The sequence below is a fragment of the Physella acuta genome, unplaced genomic scaffold (assembly GCF_028476545.2).
Source record: "Physella acuta isolate Inbredline_101_S28 unplaced genomic scaffold, ASM2847654v3 ptg000738l, whole genome shotgun sequence".
In the NCBI taxonomy this organism is placed as follows: Eukaryota; Metazoa; Mollusca; class Gastropoda; family Physidae; genus Physella; species Physella acuta.
Window position 1 is genome coordinate 589,645 of NW_026732256.1, and position 21,580 is coordinate 611,224.

The window sequence follows — 21,580 nt, forward strand, 5'->3', positions numbered from 1 at the left end:
ATTACCAACCTTACCTGTGCTTTCTGCCACGTCAGGACTATATTGTAGACCTTAAAACATTTTTGATTGACGTGTTTCGAGCCTTGGATGTATGAGCAAGGGTCAGACACAGCGCGGCCTAAAATTTGAATAAAACATATTCTTTATAATTTTATTGACTTGAAATCTTGTTCCCATTTTACTACGGTGATGTAGCTTACCCCATGTTGACAATGTAAAATGTAATGGTTAAGGCACGAATCTAATCATTTCCCTATGTAGCTATTAATCTATATAGTGGACACTTAATGAGTCGCTATATAATAATTGATATAGATTAATAACTCTTGATATATATTTTTACAATTTTTACACCCGAATATAACTCTTGCTACATATTTTTACATTTTGAGCACCTCAATATAAGTCTTGTTATATATTTTACACCATGTGAGGTAAATTATTAGCTGTGTTCTAGAGAAGGTGGATGGTAGGATGATTGAGCATACGACTTGTAACTTGAATGTCTCTGATTCAGAACTCCGGCTTGAGTCTACGAGACAGCCCTGGGTGCGGTCAGCTCTTATGTGTACATGACTTAAGCTAAGGAAATGTAAATGTTTCTGGGCATAGTGCTGACTACACTATCCCTGAATACGTCTCTGGTCACTGAAACAGGTGAGATCTACTTCACCTGCCCAGAGTAACGTAGGATTCTATTCACTTTAAACATTATACATTTTTATCAAGATTTTACAATCAGTTAAACTCTGCTTCGTAATAATCTAGTTCACAATAAAAATATAATTTATTTGAAAAAATTAAGCTAACAAATAAGAGCTAAAAATAAGGAACATAAAATTTATTTACTTTAGTTTTGTCAATAGGAACGAACGAAATGTTGTTACCGACAAAAAATAAATGAACTCAAATGTCTGTGATTATGATTTCCTTTACTATTCTAACATAACTAGTGCACTTACCGAAAAATATAATCTGTAACCAGAAGAAACACTGCAAGTGTCCCATGTTTTAAAATGTAAATTTCTACAACATATCAAAAACCTCTGTTTAGATCCAAATAATTAGAATAGAAGCTGCACGAATGTGAAGTCTTTCGTCGTGTTTCAGACCTAAACCTAAACCAATCTTTTAACAACTGTATACATAATATAGTAGGTGGTGTAGATTATAAAGGCTGAATAGAATTAGTTATTCAAGTGTGTTTTAAGGGTGGGATGTCACGTAAACGTATGCTCTATATTGATTAGCTCTAAATGGGTTGTTCTTTAATGAATAGCATACGTTTAGCAGTTTGCCTGTTGTTTGCTACTGACAAGCAATAATCGATATGTTCGTTAATTGTCCCCTAATGATTAGCAAATTATTAGTATTAAGTTGAATGACTTTCAAAATTGCCCGTCACCCCTGCTAATGTATGGGACCCCCAACCAAGATCTCCAGAGTCCTCTGTCCTGCTGGGGTATGGACCCCCAACCAAGATCTCCAGAGTCCTCTGTCCTGCTGGGGTATAGGCCGCCAACCAAACATCTCCAGAGTCCTCTGTCCTGCTGGGGTATGGACCCCCAACCAAGATCTCCAGAGTCCTCTGTCCTGCTGGGGTATGGACCCCCAACCAAGATCTCCAGAGTCCTCTGTCCTGCTGGGGTATGGGCCGCCAACCAAGATCTCCAGAGTCCTCTGTCCTGCTGGGGTATGGGCCGCCAACCAAGATCTCCAGAGTCCTCTATCCTGCTGGGGTATGGGCCGCCAACCAAACATCTCCAGATTCCTCTGTCCTGCTGGGGTATGGGCCGCCAACCACAGATCTCCAGAGCTCTATCCTGTGCCATTTTCTCAACCTGACTCCAGGTGTAGCCCATCTTAGTAGATTCAGCATTTCCTTTCGCCAGGGGTTTCTTGATCGTCATATTTTGCACATTCCATGAGGGTTCTACCTCAATGCCTGCCTGGTGATTGGTGATGTTGGTTGATGATCTGCGCAGTGTGTGCCCATCTTCTTTTCTTAATTTCTTTATAAGCGGAGACTCGACTTGTCGTATATCCCTAGGTGTTATTTACAGATGATTTCAGGCCAGCGGATCATGAGTATCTGTTTAAGGCAACTATTTATAAATGTCTGGTTATTATCAACATAGTGATTGTTATGTTATTTTGTGTTCCCTAAATAATTATCTCATTCATCTATGTTAGTTTGCTATTCCTTAACGATTATACATGATGTAACAGCTAGTTTGTTCTTCAAGAGGTACTAGTATATCTAATTCTCCAGCACACCAAGATGTTCAACTGAGCCATAGAACCTAAACCTTTGTTTGCGATCTTTATATTTTTATCACTTTTTTCGATCAGTCAACACACTGGAACTCAGCTACTAGATCCCATACCATCTACCCTAGACCAACTGAACCTTAACGTGTACAGCTACTTACACAAAGACAATTGTTAACCCATCCTGCTGAAAAGCTTTCGATTATATTTTAAATTTGCTATTCATAGTGTTATCGATCACATATCCCTTCTGTATTTGGAAGAAAACGGCTATATAAAATAATATAACATAAATGTCATTTAATTCATAACCAGTAACATTTCTTACATTAAATCCATATAAATATGAATAGATCGGAATGTATATGTATGTATATATATATATATATATATATATATATATATATATATATATATATATATATATATATATATATATATATATATGTATCGAGTCATCAATATGAAATTCAGTTGTGTTGACATTATTTTTTTATATTTTCCCAACGAGTGTAAATAGTCTTTAGTTGTATTTAAGATGATTTCTAATTCTGATTTTTATAAAAAAAAAAATTCAAACTTTATATTTAGCACTTTAGTGAATATAATAAATCAGATAATTTACCTTTATACTTTCTCATATACATATATAGAGGAAGTATTATAATACTGCAAAAAACGAGATTTTACAAATCTCGACGTTTTACACCACAATGAGACGGAAAAACACAGTTTTGCAATTTGTCAATATTTCAGTGTGTATGTATGTGTGTATGTGTGTCTGTGAACACGATAACTTAAGTACCGATACAGCTAGGTTGATGAAATTGCATATATAAGTAGTATTATCAAATGTGTACTTCTGTATCAGCTTTTCTACACGTTGAATGATATTAGTGACAAAGCAAACAAAATCACTAAAATGCTAATAATCTAACACAACAAAATTAATACGTTCATAAAAGCTGGTGTTGAAGTCTTTTAAACCCTCCCCCCCCCCCCTCCCCCCAGGTATTCTATTCCACCTGATGTTGAACAAAATTCAAATGTTCATAAAAGCTGGTGTTGAAGCTGCTGCCCCCCCCCCCCCCCCCATCCCCCAGGTACTCTATTCCACCTGATGTTGAACAAAATTCAAACGTTCATAAAAGCTGGTGTTGAAGTCACTGACCCCCCCCCCCCCCCCCAGGTACTATTTTCCACCTGATCCTGTACAAAATTCAAATGTTCAAAAAAGCTGGTGTTGAAGTCACTGACCCCCCCCCCCCCCAGGTACTATTTTCCACCTGATCTTGTACGAAATTCAAACGTTCATAAAAGCTGGTGTTGAAGTCACTGACCCCCCCCCCCCCCCCCAGGTACTATTTTCCAGCTGATCCTGTACAAAATTCAAACGTTCATAAAAGCTGGTGTTGAAGTCACTGCCCCCCCCCCCCCATTCCCCAGGTACTTTATTCCACCTGATGTTGAACAAAATTCAAACGTTCATAAAAGCTGGTGTTGACGACCTTGACCCCCATGTACACATCGCGCGTGTCGTTGAAGATCTTCTCCTCCAGACAACCAATCGCAAGCCTGTCTTCGTGTAGGTAAAATTTGTTGGCGAATAATTCTTTGGCTTGGCCCAGCCTGGGTAGATCCCCTGAGGACAGAATGAAACATTGAAATTATAAATTACACAAACAAACTGTTTTGAGTTGCTTTTCGGGGGTAATTAGGTGCAAATTAATGTTTGTGCTAGAGATATAATGAAAGCAGGGAAGGATGACAAATACACTTACAGAAACCCACACATACACACACACGCATATATATATATATATATATATATATATATATATATACATGTGTGTGTGTGCATGTGTGTAAATATATGTATGCGTTTGTGTCTGTGTTTTTACCTTTTGTGTCAATTCTGTTGTAAATTGTCAAATACAGATAACTCAAACAAATGCTGTATACATATGTATGTTTGTATGCCTATGCGGCTCTGTTTGTGACTACAGATATTTTGTACAAAATATATTGTGTTATTTAAAGTAAGTTTCTCACGTATAAATATGTGTAACCATATGTCCTTACCTGTACCCAGTATACAGATTCCTCTAACAAATACACCGTCACAGACATCCCCAGTAGTGTTAGACCATATCTTGTACCTGGCTATAAACTCATACACATCATCCGGATTACCTGACAGTTAGACGACATATTACAGGCTCATAAATACATGAACGCATACATAAACGCATGATTAGTTCAACATATAAATATAATGCTGAACAGATAAAAACATTATAAACATGTCAATATATTAATATATGAATATAAGAACTATTGATTACATAATCATTTTAGCAATAATTAACACGGCAAATTGTTTACCAGGGAAATGTTTTACAGAATAATATCCAACCAAGTGCATAAACCTAAACCCTATTAAATGTCTTAAAGTAAATTGATTAATTATCGTTTTGAAAGTTATGTTGAGGGATTTTTAATACCCTAAAAATTATAGGTACCCTACGTCTTTATTAAAGAACTTGAAAATGTGCATAAATGAAATTAGTAATTAACAATTGAGTCATTTGTACTAAGGGTAATATTTAAAACAGTCGTCTAAGACAGTGTTTCTTCCAGACTTGTTTCTCCGGCGATGGGGTGGACGCACTTGAAATTTTCTGGGAGGGGGTGGATACTGGTAAAAGTATATATTTTCTACATAAATTATATTTTCTTCGGGGGCGGGGTACACAATTGTTCACAGTACCCACCACCGACGAACAGATGCCTAGAAACAACTCATGTCTCAGGGTAGTAGGTAATTAAAGGATCAGAGGGTTTGAGAAAGCAAGCATAAATAGGGGCAGTTGTTTCTGTATTGGCCATTTCCTTGTACTGTTGTTAAATTGTGTGTATCACCCCTTACACTCAAGAGAAAACAATACCGACTAGTGAATAAAATATGTATACGCAGCAGGTTTTATTCTGAAAGTCTAGCTGTTACGTTAAAAAGAGGCAACTTTTGTTTTCGCAACGTTACACAATGAACGAATCACGTACCTTTGTAAGTGCCCTTAACCCCAGTTGTGGGTTAAAGTTCAGTGAAGGAAATAATGTTTCATCAGGAATCACGTACCTTTGTAAGTGCCCTTTAACCCCAGCTGTGGGTTAAAGTTCAGTGAAGGAAAGAATGTTTCATCAGGAATCTCGGTACCTTTGGTCCAGGATTGAAACTTGTAAGCAACCCCATTGTAGAGTACAAATCTCACAAAGTCTCTAAATCATAGCATGAGATACTTTTGGTATAATTTGTTATTATTTGTGTATTGTTTGGTATTATTTGTGTTCTTAATGAACGCAGCTTTCTGTAACTACAATTATTTGGAAAATATAAAAATATAAACCAAAATGTACGCAAAACATCAGATTTGTTTAGACACATAGGCCTAATATAAATGATATTTGGTTTTTGATCGGATATTTTATTTTATTAAATTATTTCCTCAAAAATAGTATTAAATTTAAAAATATATTTAGAATTATAATATTAATAAAATGATATTACTTGTTGTTTTTTTTTAAATTAAGTCATATAATGTATCGGCTACTGTATGCTTTGTACTAGAATTAATGCAGCGAACCTATTGGCAACAATATGCACAGATCCTTTAACTAAACGGATTCCATCTGGAGGTTTTTTCCCTCTCCATCTTGACGAGTACGCACTGCCAAGAAAACAACCGAGTTGTTAATTTAATCGAGCAAACTTGGTTTCAGACTTGGTCCGATAAAAACAATCACAATGTTAATAAAAAGGAAAGGAATGTTTTTATGTAGGTTGTAAAATATATAGATAAACGTTGTCTTCTAAGTTGGGAGAAATAAAATTATTTTAAATTTCTTAAAATTTAATGTCGAAAACTCCAGGTATTAACTGTTAATCCGTGTTGTTCTATATTTTATTTCCTTACTTTAAGCACATTTCTCCCCCCCCCCCCTATATGATTTTTGAAAAATGTAAAAAAAAAGTTTACCTGTATGAAATTAAAACTTACTATTTTATGGTTCCATTAATGCTATTGGCACCTCTAAATGCTTTCAGTATTTTGACAATCTCGTAGTTTGTTTTTAACGGAAACTCTTGCCCAGTCAGATTGATAAAATATTTCCATTTCTTGTAGCGAAAGAGTTCTCTCATACAGATTATCTCAGGTTCTAGAACAGAGAACTGACCCCATTTGACATCAATTCTCTTGGACGTCAGAAAAACGTTAGGGAAACATTGAGCTATGGCCGAAATTGTCAGATAAAATCCCTCTGGTGCTTTTTTGTCCACGTGAATACAGTAATAGTTCTGTGGTCTGTAGATAGCCCGCAGTAGCCTCTCAACCATTTCAGAGTCTTTGTATGCCATGATGGTGTACGCGATGGGGAACTCTTCTTCTTCCCGGGTCAAGGTCGACCTGATGTACCCACGTGACATCTGGAAATTGTGACAATCCGTTGTCACTGTCAAATAATAATCATTGGAATATTTCGACGTGATATTTCGTCTCCACATTTTTGCTTCTTGTAAATGCTTTGTGTCGTTCTGAAACAGTTTTAGACAACTGAAATTCTTTACTTTGAAAGAAGCAGCTGTTTCCTGAATCCATTTTGCATCGTTGTAGTCTAAAGCTTTGCTAGTATAGATATGGATTGAGTTGGTACTCGCAGAGAAGAAGTACTGAAGCTTTGTAAGTTTATTAACAAGTGTTAGCAAGCTTAAATGATTAGCGTAAAGTAAAAGTAGGCTTATTGCCATAAGAGAAATAAAACAGTATTTTATAGAGATATAACTGCCCATATTTCAGTTTTATTGTGTAGAAACTGATATCTTTTATCGTTCATTCTGTAAATAAAGTAATATATATATATATATATATATATATATATATATATATATATATAAATATATATATATATATATATATATATATATATATATATATATATATATATATATATATATATATATATATATATATAAATATTATAATTTTCTGCAAAAGAATAAGTAAAAATGCACAATCGTTGCGATGAATCACTTAATGCGAGAATTTTTTCCTCTTGGTGTTTCTATACATCATGACTCCGACAAAACAAACGACAAACTTTGAGTTTTCTTGAACGTTGTTTTACTCCTTTTAAGGAATTAGTCCATTTTTTTTTTCATTTAAAACTGTTATAAGCAGCAAACTATTTTCTTTATTTGCTTGCTACATTTGTGTTTTACTTGTTATTAAACAGGTTTGATGCATTCAATGTTTTGCCAGGCTGTTGACTTAGTTAGTGTTCGATATTTGGGTATTTAGAGGACACTTTAATTCTTAAGGAACATGTTTAAAGTGGAAGCGACTTGTTATGTGTGTGTATTACCCAATTAATGTCGCGTATTTATTAAAAAAACAACCCATACAATGATTTGATTTTCACATTTCATCTTCTTTCCGTTCGTACCCTAGACACATGGTTTATATGAAGTAGAGTTCCTCTGTTTAAATATATTATCGGGATAGTAGTCAGCACTATGCCCAGCCGTCTTAGTTTTCTTAAAGCCAGATACCCAGCATTGATGGGTTGATTTATGGACGTCCCACAGGATTAAGCCGTATGCTCTACCATCCGACCACACTGTACCACAGATCTAATCAACGTAGCGATATATGTCTTCATAGTGAACGTAGATATAAGCAGTGGCGTAGCGAGGTCGGGTGTCACCCGGTGCGGCACTTAATGGTGTCACCCCCCCCCCCCCCCCAGAGGCGTAGCGACCCTTCCCGGGGACAAACTTTCAAATTTTCGATTAGCACCCCCCTTCAAACTTTCGATTTGCATCCCCCCCCTCAAGTTTTCGATTTGCACACCCCCCTCAAACTTTCGATGAGCACCCGCCCCCCCTCAAACTTTCGATTTGCACCCCCCCCCCCTCAAGTTTTTCTCTATATATTTTGCTATTTTTTGCCTTGGTGTCACCCCCCTAAATGGTGTCACCCGGTGCGGTCCGCACCCCCCGCCCCCCCCTCGCTACGCCCCTGGATATAAGCATATCAACTAGACATATTATAGCGTTAAAATAAGTAGTAACATCTTATATATAACACAATTATTTTAAAACTAAATAGTTAATTTAAATTAAACTAAATTCATATTATAAAAACCACTAAAAACTTACAGAAAAAAAATAGAACCACTCTCTGCGTCGACACATAGGCGATATATGTCGAGTTAAAATTAAATCAAAACATTGCAAATGATGGAATAAAAGGAAAAGCTAGTTATATGTTCTTCATTATTGACCCTGTTCACGAGTCAAGTGAACCTCATAAATAATAAATTGTGTATTCTATCCCATATACCAAGGTGGCATTGTCAACGTTCACTGACGCTTATCACAGATGGTATAGATGTCATACGTGGCGTCAGTGGCGTCAGTAAAGGAGGTGTTCAATTTATTCAATTTATTCTGGGTGACACACTGGGCACTACTACACGTTAAAAACTGTTAAAATGTACTCAGAAAAAAAATATTAAAAAAGCTATATAGCAACTAGCTTTTAAATGCGCTGATAATAAGAAAATAAAATTAATTATTTGCTTTTTTTAATGAAAACTTTTATCGGTAAAATACGTAAAATTTTTCATCAGAGAACATTTGCAGTATTATAAGTGGATCAAAATTGAGTTACAAGATTTGCATTTAAACCCACAAACTAACAAAAAAAAAGTTTTTACTTTACGGTCTAAATAATTAGTTAAGTACATTTTCTTGCAAGAGAGAGGGGATGGGGGGTCGAGGTTAAGACGAAATTTGTCTTTTTTAACAGCGAATACACTAATGACACCACTCACAAATTGAATAACACATGGTGTTACAGGTGTTGATGACACCCGACCTAGTGACACCATTTTGGTTTTATTAATACAATTTGTTTAATTACATAATCGATGTATGTGTCCAATACTAGAACACACCCCCATATACATACAACAGCACAGCTCTCCATAACCGAAAAGCACACATAAACATACACATACGCAAGCCTGCATAGCTGGCAGATTTCGGTAGATATATATATATATATATATATATATATATATATATATATATATATATATATATATATATATATACATACAAAGGACTAATTATGCTGGAGATAAAGAGAGTGGGGGCGGGTCGTCCAAAGAAGATATGTGTGTTGTTTGTAGGTAGGCATCAAATATTCTATTTATTTAGAAACGTTTGAAAATGGATTTCCTTCGACTAAAAATAATTCAAGCATGATTTATATTAGTTGTTTCCCATTTATGGTTTGAATTAACTAAGGGAAACAACTTACAAATATATTCACTAGTGTAGTTTTGAATACATAAAGATTTTTTCTACAATAAAAAAAAATATGTTATAATTTTTTTTTATTATTAAAATATATGTGTAAAAATATGTGTTCTTCACTAAACTTTAACATATAGTGACTTTATTGTTTGTCGTCTATATTTTATAATTGAAACTAAAAAATTTAAACTGATTATTGTTATTTATACTTAAGACATTTTTTATGTTGAACGCTCATAAAATCAGAAAGAAGTAGGCCTATTACTTTTGAAAATCTTTATCAGTCCTCACGGGCCGAAGATGAAAGCTGTAATACTTAAGTGAACATGGAATGATAAACTGATGACATAAATTACATGTCTGAGGCAAAAAAAAAAAGAGAGAGAAAGAAAAAAACCAAAGAAAAAAATATACTCGGCTGGTCAACTAAACAAAAACAATTGTTATTTGCTGGCAGCATCTTTGGTCCCTGAGAATATAGTGTTATTAGCCCACTACCATAACACATGCATAGATTCAAACCTAATTCTCAAAAATAATAGGTTGCAAGGAGACTTACAATCACGTCAAATCGCAACCTGCCTGGTCGCCGCATCTCTGAAATTTAATTATTTTTTCTCAAAAACCTTCTCAGTAGTATTTCCATCAACTTCTCAATGTTTCACGGCAATGGGATGATAGGTGTAGTAATGCATAAAACAAAACTTTCAACTACTTCTGCAAGCAAGTAGTGACAAGATGAATTGCTTAAAAATTCATTGGGGCGAGAAATCACAATGCATAGAAAAACCATCTTAGGCCATGAGGTTAGCACCATATAGAAGTTTACCTCTGATTGTATATCCATCGGCTGCCGAAGCAAAAGGTTGCCAAATTTTGAATTTAAAAAATACATATGATGATCACATACACTGCATCTATTGTATTGACTGATTAGTAAAATAAAGTACCATTTTCAAACCTGACGGTCTATAGGGCAAGTGAAGTAGAGTTTACTTGTTCCTGTGACCTCGACATATGAAGAGATATTGTGGTCAGCTCTATGCCCAGCCGCCTTTATTTTCCCTAACCTGAGTTAGATTCCATCAGAGTTGGGTGGACTCAGGGACAATCTACTGACTTGAACTCGGATTCGAAACTTGCGGGTTAGCAGTCGAGCTCTCTACCGCTAGACCACTCCGTCCCCATTGACTGTTACAGGGTACATTTATTAACAAGTTTGATAATAAACTTTTCTTACGTGGGAACAGTCACGTAGTTTCTCGACCTATTGATTCAAATATTAGGTCACTGTTGAATGCGTTAAATGTACATGTTTAATCAAGCGAAGCGGCTGCTTGCAAATATATAAAAGCGTTGTTTACTTCCCTTGATAACATCTCAACTTCACTCAACTATTCTATAACGTATGCATCACCATATCCAGAGGTTAAAGTGTTCATTTCTATGTTCTCATTTTATTTGATATCAATAGTTGTATATTGTGTGCATCGTTTATGGAATAAAGCCCGACTGTTTTTAAAGAACCTAGTTTGGAACCACAAGCGAAAATGAGGACAGTCCATCTATCACTAGTAAATAATGATTTAAAATACCGATTTTAAAAATAACTTGCAAGTGGAAAGTTCTAGGACCAGCCGTCTTACGCTGTTTTTAAGATGATAAACTACAACAGCACTGTGGACTCAATAAAATTATAAAGCATGCTTATTAGGAAAAAATCTGGGTATTAAATTTGTACTTTTCCGTGAGTTAAAGCCATGTTTTTAGTTATATTATTACCATTCTGAACTAAAAATGAATTGATTATGAAAAGGATAATAAAAGTACCTGTAATCAGTGGCGGAACTAGAAAATTAGGGCCACCCCGCAAAAAATTCTTTTGGGCCCCCATATATCAGAGGCGTAGCGACCCTTCCCGGCGCCCGGGGACAAACTTACGATTCGCACCCCCCCCTCAAACTTTCGATTCGCACCCCTCTCAAACTTTCGATTTGAACCCCCCCTAAAAATCTTTCGATTTGCACCCCCCCCCCCTCAAACCCCCAAACTTTCGATTTGCACCCCCCCTCGCTACACCTCTGCTATATATTTATATAAATTATGGTCGGCTGTGGGCCCCTAAACTGCCCCTGGCCCCCCCCCCCCCGCATTGCGGGGTCTGGCGGCACTGTAGTTCCGCCCCTGCCTGTAATGCGTGAAACAGTAGCCTGTTGAATGACATATGATCTCAGGACAAATGATCTCCAGGACAAATGATCTCAAGGAAAAAAGATATCAGGACAAAATGTATCAGGACAAATGATATCATGGACAAATGATCTCAGACAAAATATCTTACAGATAAATTCACCACTACCTAACATCACTGTCATGAAAGATATATTTCTATCTTATTTACAATATAATGGGACTGCGTGGCCTAGCGGTAGGGAGCTAGACTACTAATCCGAAAGTCTGAGCTCGAATCCGGTTTGAAGTCAGTAGAATGTCCTTGAGTCCACTCAGCTCTGATGGGTACCTAACTCATGTTAGGGAAACAAAGAGCTGAAATTTTATCTGGACTATATGTCGGACACAAACGGGAAAGGATGATTTACTAATCAGTGCTAAGGTGTAACCCTGTCTAAAAGAAACCTTATGAAAAGTTGTGTTCATGCTCCGATATTTAAATTCAACAATGATTTCTGTCTTTCAAGTGTGTTTCTCTTTTGTTCTTTAATATAAGGTTGTCTAAGATTTAAGTATGTCTGTTTTAATACGCAGGTCACTTTACCTGCCAGCTAAAGCCCAAAAAGTCTCTTTCAGTTTTGAGCCCAAAGTACTTTATTGTTAATTTAATGTGTGGCATATACTTGAGGGTAGGACGAAAACAAAATAAAATTATTTTCCTTTAGTCATGTAATTTAGGTGGGGGGGGGGGGATGGTTAATGCCTTTTGTATAATTTATGGTGGCTCTACCTTTAGCTGTCCAGCTTTCTCAAGTATTAGATTTACATCTAACAAAGGGGACGGTAACATTTGAGACTAAAGAGCCAAAAGTTACAATTTACACAATTTCCTAGTTTTTAAAGAGCCACCAACCTTTTTTTCCCGCCAATATGTTGTTATTTTATAAGGATTGGGTAAATATATTTGGCTTTTGATTTGAAATTAATAGCGTTAAATATGAACTAATATTTATTCATATAAAAACATACAAATGTTACGCACAAAAAGTGTTTTAGCTAGCTCTGCGATGATAGAAATAGTAATCAAATAATATAAAAATAGGTTTACCCCAATCCACTTTAGAAGTCAATAACTTTTTCCCCTTTCTGTATGGACATCACCTGCTCCGAAGGTGTCTTTCATTGCCAGGCAGGCCTCAACACGGCAAACTCCGACTAAGTGGCTTGGGTATTGGTTTGATTACCGTATCGGATGCTTCAGTCGTTCTGTTCTCACAGGGCTTATCTTCCAGCCAACAATAATTGATTACCTTGTCGGTTACTTCTGTCATTCGGTTCTCACAGGGCTTATCTTCCAGCCAACACGAATTGATTACCGCATCGGTTACTTCTGTCATTTGGTTCTCACAGGGCTTATCTTCCAGCCAACAAGAATAGATTATGGTATCGGTTACTTCTGCCATTCGGTTCTCACAGGGCTAACTTCCTGCCAACACGAACCCATATTCTAGTACCTGGCTAACCGTAGTAAGCTAATAACTAAAATACTACGGCACTCAGGTCAAATTAATGCTCACTGTCAGGTAGATGAATGCATTCTGAATAAAATAACATTCCCCATAAACGATATTCGAAAAAAAAGCGGTTCTCGGAAGTGGCAAGCATGGAATTGTTGCCACGAGGCTGACTGCAGCAAGACTGTGGGGCTAGGCCTGGTGCCCAAGCTGCTCATCTGTCTGTATACGCTCTACTCCACCTCTTCTCACTGTTTTCTGATGAGCATTGTATCCTGTTTAATTTTAGGTTGTTTTATTTTACAGTATAATAGTTTTTATGAGTTATGAAAATGAAATAATATATTTTTTTGTGCACCGAACTGAAGAGCCGCATTTTGACGGCTCGCGGGCCGCTGGCTGCCGACCCCTGGTCTAACTATTAAAACCTCAGATTGAACAAAAGAAATTTTTATAATCTTAGACACTGCACGACCCTGCAAACAGCTTAATATTTCAAGGTTTAAAATTATAAAAAAATATATGTTTTGAACGACTAAAGTTTTAAGTTTAACTATAATAAAAAAAAATATTAATATTTAAAAAGAAAATTTATAAATTGTGCTAATTTCAAATCAAAATTATATTAAAAAATAAATGAACCTATCAAATATTGAATATCTGTAACGAATTTGTTAGAATTACATTTCTATATATTTTTACAAGTGCTGTGGACATTAAATGTTTTATTTCCCTTAACAACTGTAACACTAATACATGGGAAATAACTTTAAAATTACTATTCCATGTCGAACAATTACAGAGTAACTATAAACAATAACACTAATTATGATTTAATATATATATAACTAAAAACGTCATTAATATAATTGACCCACTGTAAAATTTAAAAATGAATTTTAATATATTGTACATTTTGATCAAAAGTTGACAAAATATGTATTACACATAAAAAGGAAGAAACTTACAAAACAAAGAATTCTACAATTTTAGTGAAAGTTATATAACCTATACTATAAAGAAACGTGTGTGCCATGTACGCATAAACACATGAATACATGACATGTATGCAATTATATATATATATGTATATATATATATATATATATATATATATATATATATATATATATATATATATATATATATATATATATATATATATACATATATATATATATATATATATATATATATATATATATATATATATATACATGTATGCATTGGTATTCATGTATATATATATATATATTTGTTTAGGAGTCTTAAGGTGCGCCATTAGGCATGTTAATGTGTGTTTGAGTGTGTACGTATGCATGAGTATTCGTATTTGTGGTCAGTGTATGCTGGAAATTTATGCAGGCCTTTACGTGGAAATGCGTATGTATATGTGCTGTATATATGACGTATGTGATTGTCAATGTCTGTGATTGCTTGTCTATGTATCCAAGTTTGTCCTTGTTGTTCAATGTACATTGATTTACATAGGTAATTTAGTTGACATTGGTAGAAATTATGAGATATGATTAGATATGATGAGAAAACGTACTCAAGTTTGTGTGTGGGTTAAAGCTAATTAGCTTGTGGGGGCGTGGGGTAATGTTATAAGGTGTGTGGGGAGTGGATTTTAATGCAAATGAATAATGAAAAGTTAGAAATGTGACTTTTATGAAAGTGGTTGTTTGTATTACATGTTGCGCTACGCATCGGATCACCCGAAAGGCGTGTCCGTGAGTTCACATCAGTTAGATAGAAACATTGTGTATTTGCATAAACTATCTAACCATATCTGTTGATAAACTAGGAATTAAATATACGCTCCTGTCAAGTGCATTTAGACGTACGACTAACATGCTTAGCACATGTGTTTCATGACGTATATTTGGCTGTGTTATGTGTGTATGAGTATGTGTGTTTCGAGGTACTTTTTAAAGACACAACTAAGCATTGACTTCTTCTCCCCCACCTAATTTACACTTGAAATATATCCACTGTAAAAAGCTAATTACATCTATCAGGACTATCAGACAAAACACAAAAAACAAGATGATAATTCCCAGCCCACCCATAGTTTGTGATGAAGGTCTGGGATCGTCCACGCTGACTTTTGTTCTTTTATAAGCGGACGTGTTGCTTAGCTCGATGTGAAGCGAGTTGCGTATGTTTACCACAAGTTGTTGTATTTCGTGTGTTGAGTAAGTGGTTTTATAAGCGGACGTGTTGCTTAGCTCGATGTGAAGCGAGTTGCGTATGTTTACCACAAGTTGTTGTATTTCGTGTGTCGAGTAAGTGGTGATGTTGGTGGGTTTTGGTGTTGTATCTGGGTTGGGCTGACGTGACGTCATCGTGACATCGGCAGCCGTTGTGACATCGGGATTTACTTTGATGTCTGAGGTTATAGTGTTATCTGACGTCATGTGGAGATTGGACGTGGTCGTGACGTAAGACATGGTCGTGGTATCAGACGTCTTCGTGGCGCTTGACGTCTTTGTTACATCTGACGTCATTGTGGTCACTGACGTCTTTGTTACACCAGACGTCATTGTGGTTCCTGACGTCTTGGTTACATATGATGCCTTTGTGGCCCCTGAGGTTGTTGATCCATCTGACGTTATTGTGGTCCCTGACTTCATTGTGGTCCCTGAAGTTATTGTGTTCCCTGACGTCATTGTGGTCCCTGACCTCATTGTGGCCCCGGAGATTGTTGTTCCATCTGACGTCATTGTGGTCCCTGACGTCTTCGTCACACCTGACGTCATTGTGGTCCCTGAGGTTGTTGTTCCATCTGACGTCATTGTGGTCCCTGACGTCATTGAGGTAACCGATGTCTTTGTTACTTCTGACGTCATTGAGGTACCTGCCGTTGTTCCAGTATTGACGTCACAGACTGGTGACGCTTGCAACTGTTGCTGGCGTTCCGTCAGGTACAGGGAATAGTTAAACTTCTAGAAAAGAAAGAGGGCACAGTTAAACTATCTCTAGATACATACAACATACAATGGCGTTCCGTAATGTACTGTAATAATTAAACTCATAGAAAAAAAAAGAGTTAACTTAATTGTTATTCCGAAACACAGGGTAAATAAAGTCCATTGTTAATGTTTTCATTCCTAGAAGCATAATTTTAAAATGTTATTTATAAGGTTAAAACAAATTTAACAATCATTGGATCATATGTCACCGTTCCTGCCCAAGACACATTGGACAGGTGAAGTAGAGTTCTTCTGTTTTAATAGCCTCGCCATATTGGGGGATAGAGTGGTCAGCATTATGTCCAGCCGTCATTGTTTCCTAATGCAAGTCAGGTCGCCTTCAGGACTCGAGACATTTGGGTTAGAATAGTACGTAGAGTAGTACGTTCTATTAAATGCCTTCTATGCTAGTTATGTCACAAGCTTCTCTTAGCTGTTTTCTTCTTCTTCGTTCTTAATTTTTATTATTAGAAGTGATTCCCATCAACACAATTAAGTATACGTGTCAACTTGTTATTCGCCATCCAGGCCGTTGACTCCTATTTCAGCCTGCTTTTCTTTTTGGATTTGCTTCCATAGCCTTTGTCCAACCAAGAACAAACTACATACAGACTTTGTTTGATTTTGCAGTTGTCTCTCCTAGAAGAGAGGCTGTCCCCAGCTAACAAGCCTCATCTGCCAGGGGTTTTAGCTGTTGAATGTTGTCAGTTAATAACCTCGTCACAAACTATCTGCAGGTGTTTGATTTTGACAGTTCATCGTCACACCACAACCTACCTGTAGCGTAAATGTTGTCAGTTAATGATGACACCACAACCTACCTGTAGCTTAAATGTTGTTAGTTAATGATGACACCACAACCTACCTGTAGATGTTGGATGTTGTCAGTTAATGGTGACACCATAACCTACCTGTAGATGTTGGATGTTGTCAGTTAATGGTGATACCATAACCTACGGTTAGTTGTTGGATGTTGTCGGTTAATGATGACACCACAACCTACCTGTAACTTAAATGTGACACCACAACCTACCTGTAATGTCTTGATGTTGTCAGTGATCCCCAAAGCGTGACAGAACGCAGACCTCGAGTTGTTGCCGTACAAATACGCTCCAAATTTGACTTTGTGAGTCAACATTTCTACAGAGTAGACGCCTGCAGTTTGTGTCATGTTGTAGACACACCCAGTGTACTTGGTGCCTAGAAATACGACAAAATATCCAACAGAAGAGTTGATTTCCTTGTTTGCTATTTGTCAGTATCAAAATACATTAATAAATTATGATGTTTTGCTTGATGACTGTTTTGATATTTCGTTACACAACTACATACCCCCTTAACAACGCCATAAAGATACAATACGATATTGATAGGTGTATTAATAAGTTAATTGACACGTTAAATAAGCTACATTACCAAATAATTAAATCAAAATGTTAATCTAATTGTTATAATGTCGTTATAAATATTGATAGAGACCTAACCAATAAAATATACAAAAAATAAAGAAGTAAAATGAGCACCTAAAATTAGGCTGCATGAGATCCTGTTGTATAGCTGAGGTGTAAATCTGATGTATGAAAGCAGAGCACTCTCAACGATGACAGTCACATAGATGTTGTAGCCCAGCATGACAGAGGTGATCTCAAATTTGTAGCGGTAGTCCCAGAGTGGGATGGGGAGAACCGTCGTCAGACAGGAGCTGACAGTGGCTGGAATGTTGTCACAGAAACATTAACTATAATTTTTGGTTACATTATACGTCTTTATAAAAATTATTTATACTGAATTCGCTACCTCTACGACTACTTAGCAATCTTACTCTATAAATTAGCAGGTATTTAATATGCAACGTTTTGCACAAAGCTCAAGTCCCGATAAGTTTTAAAAGCAGTTTATTTTTATTGAATCAGGCATGTAATTTACAGCGTACGTTTGCCTTGACTTATTGGCTTACGTTTTAGTATTACAGTTCTCATTATATGAGGGTGTTGACTGATACAGATTTAAAATAGAAATATTTCTCTCTTCCATATTTCTCTTATACATAACACAAAACGTCATATTTTTTAAAACTTCCTTTATTTATTTTTTAATTTTTTTTTCAGAAATTTTTAATTGTTAAAAAAAAAAAATCAGGGCGTACAAACCTAAACTATTTATAGAATAATTGATTTTCCTGTATTGAAATGATTGATTATATTCAGTAATACATGTAGACATGTAGGCCTATTGGTTACTAATTTTACTAAATATTTAATGTTTTGAATTTTAGATTATTTTTTCCAAACCAACAAAAATTCAATCAGATAAGAAATACGGACAAAGAAGTGAAGTATAAAAAGTATTCAAAATATTTTAACCTTTGCGTTCTTCTACAAGACTGTAGAGATAAAATATTCCGGATCCACGGAAATAGTAAAACCTGTTTCTCGACAATCCCACAGTATATGTTTCCCCTATTGCCTGGAGATTAACTTTGATGGTAGCGTAGGTACTATGGTAAATCTGGTTTAGTAATACATATGTATTGAAAATAAAATAATAATAAAATATTGTTTATAAAATGCAAACTTCAAAATGTGCACGATACCTATATTATTGTAAAACTGAAATAAAGGCCAATATATAATAAACTAACTTAAATTTACAGAATACATCAACCTAACTACAAAACTAAAATTGTATTAGAAAAAAAAGATTTCCATCGACTGACTGGCAAAAGACGAATATCATGAGCATACTACGTTTAATGACAGATGAAATACTTACATAGACTGACAAACAAACAGATTTATTTCATACGCATACACCATTTAGAGACAGACAACAAACGTATACGCAGAGGCGTAGCGAGGGGGGGGGGATGCGGACCGCACCGGGTGACACCATTTAGGGGGGTGACACCAAGGCAAAAAATAGCAAAATATATAGAGAAAAACTTGAGGGGGGGGGGTTCAAATCAAAAGTTTGAGAGGGGGGGTGCAAATCGAAAATCTGAAAGTTTGTTCCCGGGAAGGGTCACTACGCCTCTGGGGGGGTGACACCATTAAGTGCCGCACCGTGTGACACCCGACCTCGCTACGCCACTGCGTATAAGCTAAATAAAGCAACATGTAATGACAGACAACAGCCTTACCTCGACTGACAGACTGTCCGAGGCGGCAACAATGATGAAGGTGTTGGTGATAGAAACAGAGGCAGGTCCCCAGCATACAGCAATATATTCAGACGAAATCAACTCAACCGGCAGCATTTGGTCTAGGGTAGGGTCGTAGTCTGATCCACATGAGTTTACCTTTAGAGAGAAACTTCTATAGGCAAGCTAACATCATAACTCAACTCAACCGGCAGCATTTGTTCTAGTGTTGGATCGTACACAGTATTTCAGGTATTTCTCTTACAATAGGTACAAAAATTATAGAATCTTTTGTAGTACTTATTATGTAAATTTAATCTAACTATACAATTATAATTATTTACATATTTAATCTTCTTATACATGTATAGCGTCAGGGGCGTAGCGAGGGGGGGGGGGCGGGGGGTGCGGACCGCACCGGGTGACACCATTTAGGAAGGTGACACCAAGGCAAAAAAAAGCAAATATATAGAGAAAAACTTGAAGAGGGGGGGTGGAAATCAAAAGTTAGAGGGGGGGGGGGCAAATCGAAAGTTTGAAGGGGGGGTGCAAATCGAAAACTTGAAAGTTTGTCCCCGGGAAGGGTCGCTACGTCTCTGGGGGGTGACACCATTAAGTGCCGCACCGGGTGACACCCGACCTCGCAACGACACTGTATAGCATTAAATAAAACAACATAAAGCATTAACAGAGTTATGGATGAAAAGAATATGTAGCCATTGTAGATGTTTATATTTATATCTAATCTTACCTGCTCAGCATTAACAAAAGCAAAGATGGGATTTACAGCAAATAGACGTAAATAGACATCGGTGCTAAAAGGAATCTCGACAGCAGGATTCTCCGTAGTCAACGTCAGAGACATTTGCCTTTTACAAACACAAAAACATATCAGAGAAGCTTTAATCAGCAGCACCATTTATGTAATAAACCGGGAGTGATCTCCCCATAAACTTTCTCGAATATTCTTATATAACTTATATACCTTTTTAAAATAGAATAGAATCTCGAAGAAAAAAGAATTGCACAACAAGTTATTAATTTTGATGAATCGGAAATAGCCTAAATTACTACTGCCTTTACTGAAGTTACTCAAAATTAGATAGAAGGCAGAAAAATATATCTTTTACTTGTATCTGAAATTTCGTTGATCGATCTGAAATAGTAATCAAGTTATAGGCTTTTTGAAAAATCGAAAGTAGAAAAAGTTCCACTTCCGGTTATCGGAAATCGCTGAAAAATAGATACGGATCTACAAATTTGACATAATACTTAAATATGAAATTTCTTTAACCTAGCTGTAACGGTGCTCAAGTTATCGTGTTTACATACACACATACACAGACACATACACAGATACACACACAGAGACATACGTACAAGTTTTTCAGGCTCAGGGAGGTGTAAAATTTGCAAAAATCTCGATTTTTTTTTACACGATTACAAGATTTTCTCTATAAGTCGTATTTACGAGAAAGTAAAAAAAAATAATGCATGTTTACCTGTTGATCCCATTATCTCTTCTTTGGTAGTCAACTAAAATCTTTGTGGTAAAATTACTTGCAGCCAGAAGAACGACTGTTAATTCTGTCATAACATTGATCAGTGTAATTTGTGTACCGCATATGTTTATGTATTAATTATATAAAATTATATACATATATACATAATAAAATACATGATCAAGCACATATTTTATATATATATATACATATATATATATATATATATATATATATATATATATATATATATATATATATATATATATATATATGTGTGTGTGTGTGTGTGTGTGTGTGTGAGTAAGTTTGTAACCATCAATCAATATGCAATTTTAAAAAAATAAAAACTATGTGCTATTTTCTTGCTGTAATACAACCTGTGTTTGTTGAATATCCAGCATTAAGAAAGTAAAGTCTGGCCATGTCTGATGTAAACATTGATGTAGGGAATATGAGAGTTGACATTGCTAGAGCTAACACGTCATCAAGGATGTAAAACACGACGGTCACTGGCTGGGTGGATTCTACCATCACTGAAATATAACATGACAACACGAGATATAAGAGGTGTATTTTACTTGAATCTTAATTGTAATAAATTATGAAATTTACATCGTTACAAT

At 35.8% G+C, this 21,580-nt stretch overlaps 1 protein-coding gene across 1 annotated transcript; it reads right to left on the reverse strand.

The window, feature by feature from the left end:
- Positions 1 to 3,722: 3,722 nt before the first annotated feature.
- On the reverse strand, positions 3,723 to 6,835 carry LOC131950144 (beta-1,3-galactosyl-O-glycosyl-glycoprotein beta-1,6-N-acetylglucosaminyltransferase-like). Its single transcript, XM_059312191.1, has 5 exons — positions 6,330 to 6,835; positions 5,916 to 5,999; positions 5,411 to 5,550; positions 4,354 to 4,464; positions 3,723 to 3,913 (listed from the first exon to the last, which is right to left on the reverse strand). Exons 1-5 carry the CDS (start codon positions 6,833 to 6,835, stop codon positions 3,723 to 3,725), a joined length of 1,032 nt encoding a protein of 343 aa, XP_059168174.1.
- Positions 6,836 to 21,580: the final 14,745 nt, after the last annotated feature.

What these genes read in the sequence shown, in the direction of transcription:
- LOC131950144 (XM_059312191.1), bottom strand. Translation starts at nt 6,835, where the DNA reads ATGTGGAGACGAAATATCACGTCGAAATATTCCAATGATTATTATTTG. An exon ending in GTGCATATTGTTGCCAATAG is followed by an intron (nt 5,551 to 5,915) that starts GTTCGCTGCATT and finishes GCTATGATTTAG; the next exon opens with AGACTTTGTGAGATTTGTAC. An exon ending in GTTAAAGGGCACTTACAAAG is followed by an intron (nt 4,465 to 5,410) that starts GTACGTGATTCC and finishes TCTAACTGTCAG; the next exon opens with GTAATCCGGATGATGTGTAT.